Source organism: Diabrotica virgifera, chromosome 5 (genome assembly GCF_917563875.1).
Source record: "Diabrotica virgifera virgifera chromosome 5, PGI_DIABVI_V3a".
In the NCBI taxonomy this organism is placed as follows: Eukaryota; Metazoa; Arthropoda; class Insecta; order Coleoptera; family Chrysomelidae; genus Diabrotica; species Diabrotica virgifera.
Window position 1 is genome coordinate 18,985,487 of NC_065447.1, and position 22,732 is coordinate 19,008,218.

At 34.1% G+C, this 22,732-nt stretch overlaps 1 protein-coding gene across 1 annotated transcript in view; it reads right to left on the minus strand.

Annotated features, from left to right (window-relative positions):
• Positions 1–232: 232 nt before the first annotated feature.
• The window catches only part of LOC114332503 (cytochrome P450 4V2-like), a 33,428-nt gene continuing 10,928 nt past the window's right edge, over positions 233–22,732 (minus strand). The window contains exons 2-12 of the mRNA XM_050651195.1: positions 16,562–16,713; positions 16,158–16,267; positions 15,604–15,694; positions 14,794–14,985; positions 14,634–14,703; positions 12,338–12,464; positions 7,735–7,884; positions 7,091–7,159; positions 6,836–7,004; positions 1,563–1,742; positions 233–503 (exon numbers count right to left, since the gene is read on the minus strand). Of these exons, the coding sequence (XP_050507152.1) occupies positions 325–503; positions 1,563–1,742; positions 6,836–7,004; positions 7,091–7,159; positions 7,735–7,884; positions 12,338–12,464; positions 14,634–14,703; positions 14,794–14,985; positions 15,604–15,694; positions 16,158–16,267; positions 16,562–16,713 (1,489 nt within the window). The 3' untranslated portion in view covers positions 233–324. The remainder of the gene's footprint in view (positions 504–1,562; positions 1,743–6,835; positions 7,005–7,090; positions 7,160–7,734; positions 7,885–12,337; positions 12,465–14,633; positions 14,704–14,793; positions 14,986–15,603; positions 15,695–16,157; positions 16,268–16,561; positions 16,714–22,732) is intronic.

The window sequence follows — 22,732 nt, forward strand, 5'->3', positions numbered from 1 at the left end:
TTGGATTAACCAAGATTGATTATTCATCGAATTGTAAACAACTTTTTTTTTCAAGTTTTCGTTGGAATTTTGCTACGCTGAACAGGCAGGAAATAAGGTGCAAATTACAGACCTCCACGTGTCTTCTTTTATTCAGTATTCGCTTAGCTTTGCAAGTAATAGAAACCACGAAGGCGTAACAAGAAACTCGGTTTCATTTGTAGTTTTATTTATCTGGAAATAAAACTTCAAATTGTGTTAACTTTTCATTATTTTATTAAAATTGGACAAAATAATATTAAACATATAATATTACTCCGCAATAATAATAGCATAAAAAAAATTTCATTTCGGTTTGATATCCCCATTGCGTTTTTTTATCCTACAGTTGTATCCAAATTTGGCTCTGGTCGATATGTCAGCACACAATTTTAAAAGAGGTACATTTCCGTCAGCTTCTACTTTGTATGTCTGCAAAAACATTGCCATAAAAAGCTTTATCTCGATGTTAGCTAGTGTTTTCCCTGTAACAAAATCGAGTGACTATTAGAAAAAAATTAAAAATAAAACGACCAAAATTCCTATTTACTTATAGTCAACTACCACATCTTAAGAGGATACCTCAGCGCGTCATCAGTATTTATTTTTCGAAAGTTCTGCGAACTTTCAACTGTGCGGCAACAGTACGTGACACTAAACTAAAAGGCCGCGAAAACCATTCAAGCTTAAACTTAACAACGGTTTCAGCAGGACGATGCAAACGGTCACACGGCCAGGAAGTCTCTTCGAACACTAAGTGACTATTTTGGGATATCACCACTCACCAGCACCAGACCGACCTAACGCCACCTGATGCGTACATATGAGGAATGCTGCTGGAGATAGAGGGATCCACAAGACATTCTGGAATTGCGGACTAGAGTTAAAAAAAATTTTGTACCAGAGGCCATCTTTAACATCTGTTTTATAAGGAACGTCGTCGTGAATAATATTTCTGTATACTAAGTATATAAATAATCATGTTTTTCATAAACATTTCAATATTTATTTCAGTACTGTTTATTTACCAAACACTTTAAAGGCAAAAACGTTCGATCAGTACATGTTGCCAGTTCTGACATAAGGAATTGAAACTTGGGCTTTTAACAAGAGCATAGTCCACAAACTTGTGACTCCACAAAGTGACTCAGAGAGCTATTGAACGAAGAATGCTCAACATTAAGCTCAGTGATCAGAAGTCCAATGAAGAGATAATAAGACGATCAAAAGTAGCAGATGTGGTTCCAAAGGTTACCATGTTATACTGAAACTGGGCAGGACACATAGAAAAAATGGAAGCCAACCGTTGAACAAAGCGAATTCTCGAGTGGCGACCAAGGGCATGCAAAACAAGTAGAGATAGACCTCAAACAAGATGGATCGATGACATCAAGCAAATGGCTGACCACGAATGGATGCAAAAAACAGCGAACAGATATGAATGGACACACCTAAGGGAGGTATTCATCCGACGATGGATGGAATAGCTGTTGATGATGATGACGATGATGATGACTGTTTATTTTGCCGCATGCTGTACTTACCAATGCATCCTCTAGGTCCAGCACTAAAAGGCATATAAGTGTACGGATGTCTCTTCTGGACAAACTCGGGCAGAAAGTGATCAGGATAGAAATGATCAGGGTGTATCCAATATTCTGGATCCCTATGCAAAAAATAAATTGGTATTGCTATTGCTGCACTTTTGGGAATTGTCCATTTATCTGAAAACATAAAATAGTATCTAATGCCCGATACACACTTGCAGAGAACAAGGAAGGAGCCTCTACGTGATCAATAGTGCCACATCAACTACAAAACAGTAAACACTACTGACGGCGTCCCCTGGAAACGTCTACTAGTAGACGGCTAATGGAGAAGCAGTAGAAGCATGGGCTGAAATGAGTGGCCTCACGCTAATCCATGATCCTAAACTTCCACCATCTTTTCAGAGACAAGTTTGGAAAAGAGGATATAACCCGGATATCTGATTTTCAAGTAATAACCTCGAATATCGATGTACTAAAGTAGGATATGCCCCCATACCAAAAACTCAGCATAGACCAATTGGTATAAACATCTTTAAAATTGTCAGACCGCAAACTATTTCATTCAGAAGGAGATTTAACTTCAAAAAGGCAAACTGGCAAAAGTATGCACGATAGGAAGCTTGAAAATTTAGACAAATATGTGTACTTGGGAAATAAAATAAAACCAGGCAAAGAAAATTAAACTGCAGAAATAACCCGAAGAATAAGAATGACTAGTAGGTAAAAATCACAGTTAATTTAAAACCAAAGGTTTTCGACACATGTATTCTTCCTGTCATGACTTATGGAATGAAGACCGTGACACTTACTAACCAATATATCAATAGACTTAAAACAACTCAAAAGATCTATTGAAAGACTTATGATAAATGTAAGCTTAAGAGATCAGAGATACGAAGATCTAAGAAGAAGAACCAAAGTAAATGATGTTATTGAAGCTATTGCAAATTCTAAGTGGAAATAGGCAGGACGTGTGCCAAGACAAAGCGAAGAGAAGTAGGCAAAGAAAATATTACAAGGGCGACAAAAGAGCACAAAAATACAAAAATGATGATACAGACGAGAAATATAGTCCCACAAAACATTATACATGAAGATGACATTGAAACGGTTGGAAAGTTTATATACCTTGAACAGTGGTGTAGTGGCAAAATTGTCAGTGTGGGAACGCTAAATATTGACTTACAATCCAATTCTGAGGGGTACCCCCTCCCCCACATAAAGAGCGGGGGGTCCGGTTCGGGGGGCCTGTAGCCTATGGAATGGATGATAAAATTTTCACAGGGAAGAAGAAAAAATATAAGATGTAACATGTTTTTATGTATACGTTTACTAACAAATTCAAACACAAAGATTAAAAACTGAACATATTCAATAAAATTTTATAATGTATTTACAAATAAATGGCAAATGCATCTTCTTCCTCTTTGTCAGGTTGGAGGTTGGCTCGTCGAGTTCTAGTATCATCAGCTGTACGGTGTCGTCTTAACCATGCCTTGACGTAATTCTCTGGTTTCCATGTCTGGATACTTGGTCCATTCAACTTGATAAACATCAATGCTGATACGTGCTCGATGGTCAGTTTTGACCGTGTTGGCGATATAATAATATTCATGTGACTGAAGCCACGTTCACACTCTGCTGAACTGCAAGGAATAAGCTTTGTGCAGTTTATCAGTGGGTTTAAGTCCTTCGGAATCGTAGTGCTGTTTTCCAGGTAATCTCTGAAGCTGTTGTTAATTTTGTTGGCATTCAACCTAAATCTTGCACAGAGATGTTCGATTTCTTGTTCACCGTATCCAACATATTTCTCTGGAGGCCAGTTGTTACTTTCAAGTACTTTCAGTTCTGAAAGGAGATATTCATACTCTTTTTCATAATCATAATTGTTCCCTGTGGCTTTATTAGATGGTTCGTTACTGCTTCTTGTTGTGAAAAGTCTCCGTTTTAGGTTTTTAATAACACTTGATAGCAACTGCTGGTCATTAATAGCAGTTATTTTGTTGCTACTTGTTAAGGGAACATGACAAAAATTACCAGTGATTGCAGCTCTCTTGGCCTCAAGGGTCTTAGTTCCAGGTTTTTCTTTAAGGCACTCGAAAAAAGCAATTGACCTTCTTATGAGTTTGTCTGCATAAACAACAGTTGCCTCCCTATTTTGAAGACATTCTGAAACCATTGTTAATTCAGCTAATATGTCATACATTATCGCCAAATCTGACAGAAACTGAGTTGATGTTAAGCGCCTAATCAACCCACCGTACACTGCTCGTTCGGTTGTTGTTCTGTTCTTGTCTTCTTGGGCCTTCTTAAAATGGGAGTACAATGCTTGATATCCATACCAAACGGCCATAACAGTTTTAAATGAACTGGAAACCCATCTCGTGCCCAAAATGCGACCAACTTTCTGTAGTTGCAAATCAAGCTCACTAGCACACTCGGCTAGTTCTCTTTGGTTTTTAGGCGATTTACTATACAGAGTGTACAGTTTGTCCATAAACATTTGAAAATGGTTAATAGCCCCTATGTCAGCTAACTCTATCCTATGGTTCATGCAATGCCAAGGAACAATGTTAGGAAACTGTTGTAGTAGCTTTTCTACGACGCCAGATTTTTTACCTAGCATGACACTAGCGCCATCACAGGCAAATGCAACTAAATTCTCTGTTAGGTACTCAAAATCAGACCCATATTTTTTCAAACAACCTAAAAGTGCCTCAAAAATAGAATCAGCAGTTTGGTTAGGCAATTCAATTAGGTCTAAGAATAAGACATTTGGTGGCAAATCTTTGCTGGTTTCACATTTTAAATAAACAATCAAGGTAGATTTATCACTTAAGCTTGTAGATTCATCGATCAAAATCGAAATTTTACCTGAAATGCTTTTCACCTGTTGAGTAACTCGCTTTTTCATTTCATGAGAAATGTGGTCAATGATTTCAGTTGCACTAAATCTAGAGTGTAATCCTACACCAATGTCTACACCATTCATTTTCTGAAGTTGCAAAAGTTTAGAATAATCAGAAAAGGGCCTATCATTTTTTGCCAAATAGTAAGCTGATCGAAATACTTTAATTGTAGATTCTAGATTGGAAACGTTCATTTTATCACAAACGTTTTCAATAGTTTCCTAGTTCGCCTTAGCGGTTATGCTCTCAGCAGTCAAGTGGGCTGATGATTGCTTGTGAAGAAAAATTTTTTTTCTTAGGGAAGTAAGTTGGGCAGACTTACTAGACCCATTGAATGTTATTGCAAATGTGCACCATTCTTTAGAAATTGATGTACGTTCCTTTTTAAAAGCACCAAGATGAGAAACGGTGCTACATAATGTACAGCCTAATGAACCGTTTTTGCAACCCAACCATGGGAAGGCTTCTTTTTTGCGTTCCCACATATCAATAGTCCATATAGAAGGCCATTCTGATTTATTTTGTTCATCATGCTCATGCATATTCGAAGACGAACTTACAGAAGAATTACTTTCAGTTCCTGCCTGTAAATCACTTTTTTCATCTGAAGACACACGAAGAGAAGTAGAATTTTTCCCTGAAAGAGATACACCGAAATCATTTACTTCTTCACCTTTATCTTCATTTGGTTGCTTAGAAAAGAACGAAAACAGTGTTTTTTGATTTTTCTTTGACGGCTCCATGTTCGATTGGATACTATTAGAATAACACAATTAATTGTTAAAGTAATACCGCGCACGATAACCTCACTAACAAACAAAATAAAGAGAACAGTCAAATCAGCGCGTCACCACTCACCATTTGCCAAACGAACGAGAGTAGCGTCTAGCGTGACTGCCGAGGTGCCGAGTGCCAACTGCAGAAGTATGGTGTGGGTATTGACCCCTTCCCTCCTACTCGCTCCCCTCTTTCTCTGTCGCACGTGAAAGAGGGAGGGGGCTAAACTGCGCCCCGGATACCGGCTAGCACCGCGCCGACGATGACACGACGGCAAAGTTGTGACAACGAACTACCTACTTAATCTTAATCTAAGAAAACAATTAGAATATTGAAATTCGGGTAGGTATGGTGCATGGGTGCGGGCTGATGCCTCAAATCAATATATGCACTCACCCACTCACACATTTTTTAAGATATTATTTTATCTACTTGCGTAAGTGATTTTAATTTTATTTGTTAGGGTGAAGTGGGGTAGATGTAATCTCGGGGAAAGTGTAATCAGGCATTCTATAATATTTTTTTTTTTTTTAGTAAATTAAACCAGTGTGGGAACGCCGTTCCCACGCGTTCCCGCTCCACTACACCCCTGACCTTGAAGTAGAAATATATGCCGATGGATCAGAAGATGCAGAAATACGGAAGAGAACAGCGTAGGCAAACATAGCTTATTTTGCCCTCTCCCATATATTTTGGTCTCAAATGGTCCACCGAAATAAAAAGATGAGAATCTATAAAACCTTCATTCGACTATAGCATGCTATGGCAGTGAAGCATGGGTCCTGAAAGAAACATCCAAAAACAAACTCGACACATTCGAAAGGAAGGTACTGAGGAGAATATTAGGACTTGTGGGGGAAAACGGAATCTTCAGAATTCAATACAATGAGCTTTATCAAAAGAAAAGACCCCTGTCAGATGTCATTAGAATACAAAGATTGCAATGGGCCGGACATGCGATAAGAATGGGAAAGGATACGCTACCAAAAAGAGCACTGAACGCTAGAATGTAAGGAAAGAGACCAGTTGGAAAGCTAAGAAAGCGCTGGAAAGACACAGTAAGCAACGCGCAATCACTTTTAGGATTCCGTGTATGGAGAAGAGCAGCCACAGACAAACAAGGGTGGAGGCAAAAAATAAAGGAGGCCTAGGCACAATCTGGGCTGTAGTGCCGTAGAAGAAGAAGTTAAAAGAACACATTAACGAGGCTTAGGAAGACCGCTAAAAAGATGGATCGACGGAATTAAAGAAAAGACAAAAAACTGGAACCAGTTCAAATCGCACAATGATAAAGAAAGACAAGTAGGTAAACCACCCTGCTGTAGAAAGTCAAGCAATAAAAAATATACCTACACTGAAAGAAATTTGGCCAAAATACAACCTCAATATCTTTGATCGAGGCTATCAACTGGCTGCTGCTAGTCAACTTCCTGTGTATACATATTTTCTGACGTTCCAGAACTTGCGGAACATTTAGGGATATTTCGATGACATCTAGAACATTCTAGATTTTGAATACTTCTTCTTTTTGTCAAATGACGTTTTCGAACTGATTACAAAAAGTACCGTAAATATTATTACCTAAATGATAATCTTCTATACTCCTTCGTAAAATTATTGGGGCAATAGGGAATAATCTTAATACATCTTTAACGCACATATCCAAATATTTAAGCTTATATATGTCTTCTAAAGTAATTTCTCTCTGTTTTTCACCAATTACATTTTTTATTTCTTCCACAGCTTTAGCCTAAAAATAAATAATAATTTATTGGTTCCTATCAACCATATTGGACTTCGTATTGATGTTCACTTTTGAAATAGAAAAATATTTACCTGATATTCAGGGTACATCCCAAAGCAAATAATAGAAAAACAGCTAATTATGGAAAACGGATCTTGTGACTAAAACAGAATATTTTGTAAATTACCTCATAAGTATACCATAGTGTAACAAAAGAATGAATCACCGACCGCAAGTAATAGCTCCAAACGGTTCCATCTCGAGAATATTCTGGCGAGAGCATGACATACGTGGAAGCGGTGCGGAAATACGTGCGGTAGATGGAATGTGACACAATAACTAGAGGTGGCGAAGTCTAGAATTCTCGAGAATGACGTTATTATATTTAAGCTAATCGCGGTGTTAGGGGAGTTTAGTTATAAGTTATAATTCGTAAAGTAAACTTGTATAAACAAATAAATGAAGTCGTATATAAATACGAACTGCTTGTTTTATTGTTACAATAGCATGTAGCATACACTATAATAACAATGTAAAATGTAAGTCACATAGGAAAAGTAGGGAGAGTATTATGCATGTCCGGAATAAGGGATGGAGCTGCTAGTCTTACCGTAAATGTACAGTGATCTCCCTATTCGGCAATTTATCTACAGAAAAGACCTAATTGTCTACCGATTTTAGTATCATGTAGGTACCATGTAGGTAGTTTAGTATTTAAACAGATTCTACTACTTACTGCACTTAATATATTTGTTAAATGATCGACTAAATCTTCTCGACTGAGTATTTCACTGTTTCTCTCTACAATCTCAGTTAGTTTGTCAAGTACGGGTATAAACGTGTTAGTCTTATTGAATTTTCTTCTCGTACAAGAATCTGTAATAGCCTAAAATTATAGAGATAATAGAAATAATATGGTCAGTATGATACATGTGTTTACTACAAGCACAAAATAGAATTATAGCTAAAAAGTAAGGTAAAATCTACTATATAAAATCATGAAAATCAAGCATAAATAAAAAACTAAAGGCACCGTATGCTTCATTTCGGTTCAGAGATGGTCCACTATTCCTATACGTACGTTTCGGCTTCTCCAGACCTCTTCAGTGGGGCTACATGACCACCTCTGAATCGAAACGAAACCAACCTGCCTATTTAAGCAGAATTATAAAAATAAAGTAGCCCCACTGAAGAGGTCTGGCACTGGCGAAGCGTCCATGTAACCACTGTTACCATTGGTAACAGTTAAAAATCTTGCAAATAAATATTTTATGACGATGAATAATTCTATTTACCAATATTTTTACCAATAGAAATATATTATTTTATTATGTGGTAATAGTACCTAACTCAGTAAATATCTCACTAAATAGCCAACTACTCGTAGTCACGAAAATATTGGCGAGTTTATGTGACTCCGTTGCACTTTATTATACTCTGTTACCAGACTCATTTCTGGTGACAATGGTTATATACGCACGCTGGCGCTCGGGACCGGGTAGTGACTGAAAATTTTGAAGAAGCGACAGCATAAGCGCGCTGTGTATCGGTAGGGCTGTTACCAAATTTAAAATTGGTGACAGTACCTATAAAAAGTGTGCGTGCAGTTAACCATAGATGAGTGTCGCTTCTTAATCGATCAACTACTTGAAAAGTAATTCTCCTTGTATAATTTTGAAGAAAAAAATGAGATTATTAAAAATAAAAGACCTATTTTAAACAATTTAAAAAAGGAATCAACAAAAGTAGTTCGATATTTTAAATTTAGTTGGTACAGTGAAAATCCTTGGTTATATTATCGTTGCAAGAAAAATATACTGTATTGTTGGGCATGTCTTCTGGTTTCTACAGAAAAATGGGTGGACCAGGTTCACGATTTAAATGGTGTTAGATTTTTAAAAAGGAGACATGAAATTTCTCCGTTACCTACATGTCAGATGTATACCCAATTTGATTCAGTTTGGCAAAACAAAAATCAAAAGTTCTCTTAACCAAGCTTTTAAAGCAAATATTGCTAAACATAATGAGTTTGTTCAAAAATAGATAGGTATATGGTATATCCTTAGCACACTTATAAGAGATACTGTATGTTTTTGGGCCAAACAAGAACTAGCGTTTCGTGATCATTTTGAGAGCGACGACTCTGAAAATCGAGGCAATTACGGGGAATTGTTAACATTAATTACCAAAAAAGATCAAAAATTTTGTCAACATCTAGAAACATCTGTTTTTTCGAGAGTTTCAAGTCATATACAAAATGATATTATTGAAGCTACACTCACCGGCACAAAATTCCGCCACCCAAAATTTTTGATTAAGTTTGACAATTTATAACTTTATTATTTGTGCTCCGATTTTCAAGATTCTTACACCAGTTTGTAGGTACATGTATTCATATTGTTTGGTATTATTCCGGTAACAAAAATTTTTGCTTGCATGTCATTGTACAGGGGTGAAAGGAAGCGTTGTATTTTCTCCTAATTTTAAAAAATTCTGTGGAAAAATGGAATAGCTGATTTTGTTTCATAGTCCTGTCATATTTTTCCGGAGGTCTCACCAATATTTTGTTTTTTGAATTATCCGAATATCTTTTTTCTTGTAAGAGCTGTACCATTTTTTGTAAATAAAAACACTGATTGACTCATACAATTGAGGTTGGATTGATAAGATTAGAATGGCCCGCATGCAGCCCAGATCTCAATCATATTGAGCATTTATGGGATGAATAAAAAAAAAGCTATCTGCCGTCATCCTAGGCCTCCAGAAAAGTTGGTACATTTATGGCCCTTTTAGAGGAATATCGGGCTATTCCCCAAGCAAGGAAAACACATCTTTATTAGATGCTGAACAGATTGCGAGCAGTCGTTGCTGCAAGAGGTGGACATAACCGCTATTGAATTGTTTTGTTTTCTTGTTAAATTTGTTTTGTTTTGTTAATTTTAGTGCGTTTGATATTTTTAATTAAATAAACCTTCAAAGCAGTGTTTTTAATTACAGCTCTTACAAGAAAAGAGATATTCAGATAAATCCAAAAACAAGACCTTAGTGATACCTCCAGGATAATACAGAAAGGGTATGAAACAAAATCAGCCCTCCAATTTTTCCACAGAATGTTTTAAAGTTAGGAGAAAAAACAACGCTTACATTCACTCCCGTATAATGCCATCTAAGCAAAAAATTTTTGTTACCGGAATAATAGCAATTGACATCAATACATGTACCTACAAACTCGTGCAAGAATGTTGAAAATCGAAGTACAAATAATAAAGTTATATATCGTCGCCTTAGTACTATAACTTGATAACTCCAAAATTGACGTTTTTGAGATAACTAGTTCACAAGATGTATTTTATTTGCCCCCATATTGTGTAAAAACTTGATAGCTCACTTCAAACGGGTTAAGTATTTATTTATGATTGACGAAAGTTGATAAAACTCAAATGCCACTAATATTCAGTGCTAAAACTTGACAAGATAAGTTATCAAGCTATTATTTAATCGAAATAATCGTGAATACGACATACACTGAATGCTATAACTAGATAACTCGAGTTATCTAGTTTTAGCACGTGTTTCTCTGAAACCATTGAACTTACCACATAATTGCTATCTGTTTATTCGGTTCATTTTAATGCAAGAATTCGAGAATTGTTAGCAGATCTGGCAACCCCCATGGCAGAGGGCTAATTTTCAACAAAATAATGTTTAAAATATTAGTTGTGTTAAAAATTCACTTATATGCGACTTAGCACAACATGCGACATTACCAAATGTTAACATTATGGTAGTGCTAAAAGTTGATAACTTTAATTTTTCGTGTTTTTTTCCATATTGGAAAACAAATTTACACCATATTCCTAAATATATCAGTTGCCAAAAAGTTACGGAACAGTATTTTAGAGCCGCAGAGTGAGTTCCGTATTTACCAACACCATGGTAGCAGCACAAATATCTTTAAAATCTTTAAACTCGTTTATCTCAAAACTACTAATCTCGAGTTATCAAGTTATAGTATTAAGGCGACGATATTGTCAAACTTAATCAAAAATTTTGGGTGGCGGAATTTTGTGCCGGTGAGTGTATTACATTTAGCCATATCTTCATTTTTTAAATAAGATTTTTTGCATCTGGTTTTGGTAACACTTCAGAAAAAGTCACGCGTCGCCACTGAGGTCTGGAGAGAACGAAACGGACATATGGATATGGAGGATCATCTCTCAACCTAAAGTAAACATAAGCTGTCTTTAATTTTTCATTTTAGTCATATTTTGAGTAGACGGAGTCAACATTCGTTGGAATTTTTCCTAGATCCATAGACGAAATGTCATAAAACGTCGAAAAACGTCATAATTATCACCAAACCACGTCAGTTTATCACGTTTTTTCGACGTCGAAAGTCACGTGTATATGTCCCACCATAATCGACGTCATTTTTATCACCTTTTAAATACGTGATATCAAAAACGTAGTTTTTATGTCGTTTTTAGATTATGTTTCATTTTATGGTTTTAACGGTACAAAATAATAATAAATAATTATTATTCGTATTCGCGGTGAGCAAGTACTTGGAAGGGATTCGTGAAACGATCGTGCGCGAATAGCGGAGAAATATTGCAACTTTCTTAAATAATTCATATTGTCAAATTGACGTACATTTCGTATCTACTGTCATTGAAGGAGAAGAATTATATGTTCTCCACAATATTCATATGATATGCACAATATGCAGTTATCATATAAAGGTAAATTTAATTAATTGTATTTTGCTTGCAGTACTGCATTTTAATAACTAATTTTATTTACTACATACAATTGTTTACGTTTTCATCACATAACCTGAATCTTATTTTTTCTTCTTATTATTTTTTTGGGATATGGCCTTGACAATTATCCAGCAACCAGGACTACCGTAATTGGTCAATACAATTAAAAGTGTGAATAAAAGTGCAGAGCGTAGAAGTAGGTGTTGCTTTGCGCAACTTGCACGGTCCCAATAAGCATTGTTGGTATTGCAATTTTTCATTTAACGGTTTTAAATTTAGCCCATAACGTTACGTATTTAAAATCACCTACAAAAGACGCTTATACAACGTAATCTTCAAACACGTATATATATTCAACCAAAAACTGACGTTTCCTCGACGTTCTTGACGTCACTTGGTTGCCTGGGATATTGTAGAGTACCTTTCGTCTCCTTTATTCGTAGTCTCATTGCCTTATAAATTGTAAAAGGCAGAGATTAAGGATGTTACCAGAAAGTAGTTCCACGAGAATTTTCAGATTTATTGTTTAGATATGGGACTTTTTATTTCTCTACAAAATTATATTCTTATATATACCTCGTTAATAAAATGATGTAATGTTGACAAGGCATCGTCTTGTTCCTTTTTTAAGGGATGAAAGTTGTATACAAAATCACTATGAAGCCATAGTTTTAACATTCTTGTGAAACCACAGTACAATAGCCTAAAACACATATATAAGTGCAAACTTCAGTCAACTAAAAAAAATAAACATTTATAAAATTTATAACATATTATATAATATATTATATATATATAATATATTATATTAAACTATAAATGGATATTGAGGTCTTTAAAACACGCGCGATTTTTATAGAGCAAGTGTTTTAAAGACCAGTTATCCACGAATACTTTAGGCTATTTTTTCATTGGTACACTTTAAAATCACATGTTATTACTACAAAAAATTGAAATAAGAGTTAATAATATAAAATGGTTGAATTTGTGATTTACATCAGTATACCTTTCGTTGTTATGGAAATGAGAAACACAAAAATTAATTTGCAATCTGTCAGATAAGATTAATGGAGGCCATTAATGGAAATACAACCTCATTGGCTTCCGAGAACGTCGGTAGTATTAATTTGATCAGCATTCCTCCGATTTAAAAAAAAAACGAAAGTATAAATATTTCAAACAACACCAACTGTACTTTTTACATTCATATAGAAGATTAAGATTTTCAAATATGTATTTGAATAAAGTTTTTGAAACATTTATTAATAATATTTTATTCATACGTTACAAGGTATGTACTTCTGCCAAGACAGATCAATATTTAAAACTGTTGATGTTGCCATGATAACTTTAAAACACGGGCGAATTTGAAAGTAATATATTTTTCCGCAAATCGCCAGGAAATTTTGACATTCCTGTCAAAATTTCTTGAAGAAAAAGTCAGGACTTCCTTACTGTAAGGAAATGTCATTTCCTTACTGTAAGGAAATGATATTTCCGTACAGTTGTTAGTGTTCTACATAAATGATAGAAAACATAGTAACCATAGTAACCCAAGTAATTTTATTAGGAATTTCAAAGCACCATTTATTTGGGAATAAAATTATCGCGTTTTTTTAAATCAATCAATATCTGTCGAATTTTAAACGATTTGCGGAAAAATAGTATGTTTACCTCGTAGGAAAAGCCACATTCCTGGACTCTGTGTTGCTAAGTCTCGGCTTGCGCCTCGACTTAGCAATCTTCACAGTCGTCCAGGAATGTTAAGCTTTTCCTACCCGGTAAACAATGTACTATATATTTAAACACGCTGAGGCGTACTTTAAATAAGCAAAATGGAGTACATACCAATAAAAAAATAATGTTATTTAAAATTTCTATTTGTATCCCCCGTTTTTTACTCTCTAGTAAGTGAGGGGAGGTTTCAGTAATATTTAGTCTTTGCAATGTTTATCACTGATGTTTAAAAATCTATTTTTCTATAAATATCTATACCCATGATGAAGCTATTGGCTGTGAGTTTCGACGGTAGCGCTCTCTCGCGGTTTGAAACTTGTACTTTTCTTTTAAAATTGGTGTATGTGAAATATATAAAACGATAAAAATGTATATTTATCTAGAAAAACACAAATTATGAACTGAAATATTATTGTAACCTGATTACTGAACGACTACACAGAATTATTAGTAAAAGTAATTATGTTTTTTATTTTATTCATTATAATTATAATATTTAATATATAAGTTCGTGCGACTGGATGACTGCTTAGAGGCCATTGAGAAAAAGAAGAAGTTTGTGTGAAATTTGGAGGTTACCTCTATTTTTATTGGCTGTGAATTTCGTCGGTAGCGCTCTTTGGCGGTTTCAAACTTATACTTTTCTTGTAAAATTGTTCAAATTCACTGCACAAAACTGCCACTAACAGCGCTGGCGAAAACTGTCAAATCCCCTCTACTCATCGGTTCACAGCGAATATATATTTGTTCGTCCGCTATAACTTTTCCCATGCGTCACGATTCATTTTCAAACCAATTAAGTCAAAACATAAAGTGAAACGTACACCGATGTGTGTAGTATATAACATACAATATACAAATTGTATATACACATCGACGGTCGTTTCACTTTATGTTTTGACTTAATTTGTTTGAAAATGAATCGTGACGCCTGGGAAAAATTATAGCGGACGAACCATATCTATAAATGTTAATGATTTACAAAGTTTATACATTGTAAATCATGATTCGGGAGACCTACTCGTAACATTCAACTTGTCTTGGTTTGTTTATGTCTAGTGCGTCTTTATTTTGATTTTAGTATAATATAAAACTGCATATAAACATATAAATTATAGATGAATTGTTTACTTACTTTGACATAACTTGAGATAATTGTATATTATATATACTCTGACTATTTAATTTTTGTCCCATTACAATTTCTGAAAAAGAACAAAATAGGTTTGAAGAAAATGGTACACAAATTATGAATTACTATGATAGTATATATATAGTATAAAATGAATATTTACCAGCTATAACACCCATAGAACAAGGTTCCATAACATGGACGATATCAAAAGTTTTCCCATTAGTAAATTTTTCTAGTTCTTCCATACAAAGTTTGAACCGTTCATTCATTATAGGTAAAGTACTCCTTACAAAGTTCAAATCAAACATTGGCTGTAGGAGTCTTCTATGTATTTTATATTTTGGTTTCAATCCTAAGGCATACAATTTAAAATATTATTTATACAGGGTGTTTGGTAAAGAATGGGCCATAGCTTAACCTTAGACTCCTGATTCCTGAGGTTAAAATAGGTCGATTTAAGGTAACTTACCTTAGTACAAAAGTTGATAATAACTGAAATACAGGGTGTCAAAGTTAAACTTTCATTTTATTTGTTTTTGAATATTTCCTAACAGGCATGGGACAACAACATGAAATTTGGTAAGTGGTGCTGGTACTGTACACCCTAGTAAATTATCTTAAACAAACGTTTCTGGCTACTACCAGAGGCGTACAACAGGGGAACGTGAATGGTTGACCCTTCCCAAATTCTACTACACTGGCGGAATTACTATTTTAGTGCAATTCTTGGATTCTCCAATACTTTCTATGTAAATAACACACTCTTTATTGGTAACGATAAAGCCATTAGTTTTCGAGATATTTGAAGATAAAAACGAAGGAGCATAATAAATTAATCAAGATAAGCGTGCCTTTTCATTTTTAACTTCAAATATCTCGAAATCTAATGACTTTATCGTTACGAATGACGAGTATATTATTTGCCTCTTAAAAACCTCTGTAAACCTCTTAAAAACTGTTAAATACGTACCTGATGCTGTGATTAATCCATCTCCACCAATTTTTTCCAAAAATTCATATAGATCATGTTTGTAAGCGAATTTTTGTGATGACATAATCTTCTAAAAATAAGAGTAAATGTATAATTGTACACAAGTACTTGTATATACTTGAGAAAGTAGGTGCAAAATTTCGCGCCAATGCGTATTCATGACGTGAATTCATTTGTTTTCGAATCTTGAGAAAACTAATAAGTAATTTTGAAAAATTTAAACGCAGAATGAAAGATTACATTATTACCAAAGGCCGAAAGTTCCTTAGAATAACCAAAAACTTTTTTTAATGAGATATTTGAAATTATAAATCACAATAAAGTTTTTTTTCACACCTGTAAATTATTAAAATTAACATTATAGAAATTTACAGGGAATTTCGGTCCTCAGTAATAATGCAAACTTTCATTATGTGTTTAAATTTTTTAAAAATACTTATTAGTTTCCTCAGGATTCGAAAAAAAAATGAATGCATTTAAACACCCTGGCGCGAAATTTCGCGCCTACGCCCTCAATCCAAAACAACAAATACCTCTAAATGAACTGGATTTTTCAAGGCAATAAGTAAATATGGCCCCAACCAAAATCGAAACGGTTCATGTTTGACTGGTTCAAATATAATCTTTATTTTCTCCAAAATATCTACAAAAATTAACACATTATCAATGTCCTTGTTATAGTCGATTCGCTAAACTCGGACACAAGTAGCTAGTGATTTTAGTCGGTATTTTTTTTTTTTTTGTTTTTGGCCAATTTTGCCAAAATTTGCAAAATTACTAATTATTTATTAATTATTAACTATTTAGTAATTATTTTTTTGCCAATTTTACCAAATCGACAAAATTACTTACTAAACTCACCAGCCAGTTGTGTCTGAGTTTAGAGCGAACCGACTATAATTAAAATCATTTAAAAAATGTTTTTTTTTAATTTTACCTTCGGAGTCACAGAAGAAAGAAAGAGCGTTACCGACTATCGGTAAGCCTTTGGGTCCCTGAATTTTTGCTGCAGCAGCATAGAGATGACGTCTTGACCAATAAAATTTAGCTACTAAACTTGTTATAAAAACAACCAATAGGGCTAGAAACCTAAGGAGAAAATAAATCAGTATTTAATCAGTCAACACATGACGAAAAAATATATTGTAGTCGAAGAAAATATCCAAAACAGTGACTCATTCTCAAAAACAAAACTTGTTCAGTGAGTCCTTCTCTTTGCACCGTGAACTATTGGGAAATGGACCGTGATAGTCTTGATGTCAATTCAATGTTGGCTACTGTGGAAAAGTTTCCAAACAAAGCAAAAATTCACACGTGGTGTTTGTTTTGGTTTTTATAATTGAAATATGTTGCTTGTAAGATGTTTAATTTTTACAAAATGGTACTGTGTTGGGTACCCGTGATTATAATCAATGCTCATAGTATATTTCCCACCATATTTCCATATAGGACTGGTAAAGAACCTGAAGAAACGCAGTAAATACTATGTAGTGTGTAAATCCTTGATTTTGTGTAAGGACATTTTTTATAAAATTAAAAGCATTATGATTGATATGACTAATAAGGATTGTATCTTTAGAAAAAATGTGATTGTTAAACAGATGATGTTAAAACAAAATCAAATTAGAAATGATTACACAAATCACGTGTATAAACAATTCACAGACGTCAAACTTTTGCTTTGTTTGGAAACCTTTTTGACGTGTTGACGTCACACTATCACGATCCATTCCACAATTCCAGCGGCGTCGTTATGTCATTCCGCGTCGAATAGGGAGAGCTATTCAAATATTATGAACTGATACTATTTTGATTTTTTTAATAATAGTGCGTATTTGATACGCACTACGAGTACCTCCTACAATTATATAGATTATGTTACATGTATGCGTCACCCTACACAATTTCTTGTTATAGGATATACGTATATGTAACAACCACAAAAATTCCAGTTTTATCAATTGATAATTACTGTACCTATGATGCAAAAATTATAACAAGGAAAGCCCACTTTAAATGCCGGATATAGATTTTATTGATCCAATATTCAATATAAAAAATATCCTCTTCAATAAAAAAAGAATAAGCCAATTTTTACAAAACAAAACTCGGGTGCAAAAAATCGATCCACTGAAAATTTGGTCATATTTGATGTCTCGAATTTCCTAAACCTGTTGTTGATTTTTTTACCATGTTATAGCCTCATTCATTAACAATATCGCTGTAATAATATTGTTGCTAGACAGGTAAAAAAGGGAGACTATGGTAGAAATGGGAGTACCTGGAAAACTGGTACGATTAGCAAAGGTGAGCACGGAGAACGCTTCCGCACGAATCAGAGTTGGCAGCAACACGTCGGAGGAATTCCTCATTGACACCGGACTTAGACAAGGAGATCCTCTCGCCACCCTGCTGTTTAACTTCGCACTGGAACATGCAGTAAGGAAAGCTCAGCCACAACTGACAAACAGATTTGCCGCCCAAGGATCAAAAATACTATTAGCCTTTGCGGATGACGTGGACACAATTGCACAATCCACCAGAGATGCAAAAGAAGTTTTCACCCTATTCGAGAACGGAGCCAAGGAAGTTGGTCTTAAGGTCAACGAGGACAAGACCAAGTACATGGTGGTTACGAAGAACCCAAGACCAAGGGTTAGACAAAACGTAACAATTAATGAATACAATTTTGAAGTCGTCAAAGAATTTAAGTACTTGGGAGCGATCATAACATCTAAAAATAACTATGAAAAGGACGTGGCAGCCAGGATTATTGCAGGAAACAGGGCATATTACTCGTTAAGGACCCTACTTAAATCAAGAATACTCTCAAGACCAGCAAAAATAAGAGTATATAAGACAATAATTCGTCCCACAATAACGTATGGAAGCGAAACCTGGACTCTGAATCAGCGGGAAACAACAAAATTACTGGTACTTGAAAGAAAGATACTGCGGACCATCTATGAGCCTTGCAGAGAAGAGACAACAGGAGAATGGAGAAGAAGACACAATGATGAACTCCAGACAGTATACGGAGATGAAAACATAGTACGCTACATTAAATCAAACAGAATACGATGGGCGGGTCACGTACTAAGATCAAGTGACGAAAGACTTCTAAACGCCACATTCTGGGAAAGGCTCGATGGAAAAAGGTCAGTTGGTCGCCCAAGAAAGAGATGGAAGGACGCAGTAGCCAGCGATCTACGCAAAATGGGAGTACAGCAATGGGAAATAGCTGCTCAGGACCGACAACAATGGAGGGAAATAGTAAACGCGGCCAAGACTCACATAGAGTTGTAGAGCCAAATGATGATGATGATAGACAGGTAAACTGTCATTGTATACCGGGTGTCCGGGTGTACGAATCAAACTGTGTTTTTTTCTCAAAGTTCGCCTCACCCCGTGGACTATTCTAGCGTTTAGAAAATACTGAAATTAAAAACCAACTATATAGTCTCAGGTTTTCTTAACATTATATTTTTAGATTCATTCGATTATGTTGGATAATAAAAAAGTTAGGTACTTTAACAACTGGCCATGTTCGTCATCAGTACAGGGTGTTTCGAAATAAGCGCGGCAAACTTTAAGGGTTAATTTTACACATAAAAATAATGACAGTTTGCTTTATAATCATATGTCAGCAAACGCTTCGTTTCCGAGATACGGGATGTTAAATTTTTTTACAAACTGACGATTTATTTATTGCTTTAAAACCAGTTGAGATATACAAATCAAATTTGGTGTGTTTTAAGACGTAGTTATTGTACATTTTTTGACATACAATTAAGAATTTAACATTCACCATTAGCGCGCAAACGGGTATTATGACCGATCATATTACCCGTATACACGCCAATGGTGAATATAAAATTCTTAATTGTGTTTCAAAAAATGGGCAATAACTACGTCTTAAAACCCACCAAATTTGATTTACACAATATCTTAACTGGTTTTAAAGCAATAAATAAATCGTCAGTTTGTAAAAAAAATGAACATCTCGTATCTCGGAAACGATCGAAGCGTTTGCGGACATATGATTATAAACCAAACTGTCATTATTTTCTCATGTAAAATTACCCCTTAAAGTTTGTAGCACTTATTTAGAAACACCCTGTACTGATGACGAACATGGCCAGTTGTTAAAGTACCTAATTTTTTATTATCTAACATAAGCGAATGAATCTAAAAGCAGAATGTTAGGAAAACCTGAGGCTGTAGTTGGTTTTTAATTTCGGTATTTTATAAACGCTAGAATAGTCCACAGGGTGATGCGAACTTTGAGAAAAAACACAGTTTAATTCGTACACCCGGTATACAGTGACAGATTACCTGTCTAGCAACAATATTATTACAGCGATGTTGCTAATGAATAAGGCTATAGCATGGTAAAAAAATCACTTAAATCGGACAACAGGTTTAGGAAATTCGAGACATCAAAAATGACCACATTTTCAGTGGATCGATTTTTTTGCATCTGAGTGTATATTAAAAATCTAAAAAAACATTGAAGAGCTAATAACCTTTTTTCTATCTTTATCTTTTTCTATCTTCTACTTATCAAATTACATAAAATTGATAGGGTAAATATTAAGCAAATAAATTATTAATAAAAAAATCGTAACAAATAAATTTAAAGAATTAAAAAACTTGTGTATCTATACTTACATTGTATTTCTTTCACCGTTTTTAGGACACTGCTTGCAACAAGATCAAGTTGCGATGTATTTGAAGAATAATTGTTTTTATTTTCCTTAAAAGGACAGGTCAAGGAAAGTAAGAGCGGTTTATAAAAATGTGTAACATTTATGACCATAGTATAGTATAAACAATTAATTAAGTCAAAATTTTAAAGTTTTCAACCTAATAGAAATATTAAACATATTGAAAAATATTAAAAATATTCCTAAAAGATATTTAATTGAAAACTTATTGGACCATTTTCCTGGTAACACCTCCATGGCTTCTAAAAATTGCAAGCCAGATGGATGCTGAAGCGAAGAAGACAACAGGGAATTCATCCAAAATGGTATACATTTTTATTTCAATTAATTAAGTAATAAGGTTAGATCAAAAATAATGTTCGATCAAAAACTCGGACAGGCTTCCCAATTATTTTACATCAAAAGTCGCTAAAAAATATTTTTTTGTAAAAAATAAAATCTGCAAATTTTGCGTAGGTACTTATTCGCATCACATCCGATAATCAATTGCAACTGATTTATGTGAAAGTTCTCATCAGCTGTTTCATTCCTTTGGTATGGCTGTTTGGAATCATCATAATATAAAAGTTATGCTGGTCCGAGAATTATTTCCTTCATACTTCCTTCCTCTGAGATCTTCATCTTTACCTTCGTTAAATATCTGGAATAGTAATTCATGAACGGCAGTATTTTAATAGTGCCGCTGTTTGACTATGATACAAGTCCTCGCAATTTTGGCAGATCGGGTATCGGCTAGGATAATAATGTTATATGTACAATATTATTATCCTACAATACACTCATGTACCAAAATATGGAATATTTTGAAATTATGGTAAATTATGTTGAATTATGATGGGTTCCTTTTTTGAGAAAACACTTTTTATAAGAAAACTTTGTTTAATGTGTTTTAAGGGGATCGGTACATAGTTTCGGCTCCAATGCTATTTAAATGGGATTCATTTTTTTTAAGCCTGAGAAAACTGATAGGTATTTTTGAAAAATTTAAACGCAGAATGAAATATTACGTTGTTACCGAGGGCCGAAAGTCCCTGAAAACTTCTATAATGTATATTTTAATAAGTTACACGGGTGAAAAACTAAGAAAAAATGTAGTGGGATTTTAAATTTCAAATATCTCATTCAAAAGAAACTTTTTATTTATTCTAAGGGACTTTTGCCCCTCGATAATAATTTACTCTTCTCATTATCCGTTTAAATTGTTTAAAAATATTTATTAGTTTTTTCAGGATTCGACAAAAATGGACACCGTGGTGCTATTTTCCAAATCGAACATTCGCTATCTTTGTCATACAACGCACTGAGTCGAATAGAATATGGTGACAAGACAGTGACAATTTTAAATATTTGACATGGTATCGGGAATATTTTGAGTTGTTGATTAAATAATATTGATCGTGTATTTGATAAATAATTGATTTAAGAGGTGAACTTAATAAAAAGTTATTTATTGTTTATTATTTATGAAAGATCCAAGCAGAGAATACACCAGGATATAGTCTGTGATCCAAGTATTTTGTTGCTAAAGATGTTCAAAATTGTAAGCCTTCCATAGTAACAATATATTATTAAAAAATCACTTTATCACTTTTCTTCATTTCTCGATTGAATATTAAATCACTGAATACATAGTTAGTGAAAAAATTATCAGTAGTAATTGCACAAGAGCTCTAAAATTATTGAATTTTTCCCGAGTGACACTTTGGCAGTTTTAATTTTACAAGCCGAAGGCGAGTGAAATTATGTCAAAGTGTCACGAGGGCAAAAATTCTATATTAATTTTAGAGATCGAGTGCAATTTGTTGCAATTATTTCATGAATAAAACTGTTCAAAACCAAAATTTTATTGTAATTTATTTATGTAAGTACAAATTAGTACTGTTAAACACACAGTTGATATAAAATATTTTACGGTTGAAAGTCATCACTTTTATAACTTTTAAAACATTAATTGTCATTAATGTCACTGAATGTATTTTTTCGTAGCAACGAAGGGCATCTGACGTAATATACTTGACGACGGGATATTATCAAAAATTATCACCTTAATTTGCATTTATGTAGCTTTCTATTGGTCAGAATCTCCTATGAATGAAATAATCATATTAATTAACTGAATTAATAATTTAAGCAAGTAACAGTTATCCAAGATCATGCAAACCCCATCTATTTAAAGTTAATCATGACATTGTCAAGTAATGTTTGCATATCCATACCAGTGAGAATTTTACTACACGTAATTTATTGCCGTGTAAAGACAGAAAAAGTAGATATAGCCGTAAAATATTTGCGCCTTTACTCTTAAGAGGATAGGTACGTATTTTCGGCTGCAATGCTATTCAAATGGGGATTCATTTTTTTCGAATCCTGAGAAAACTAAT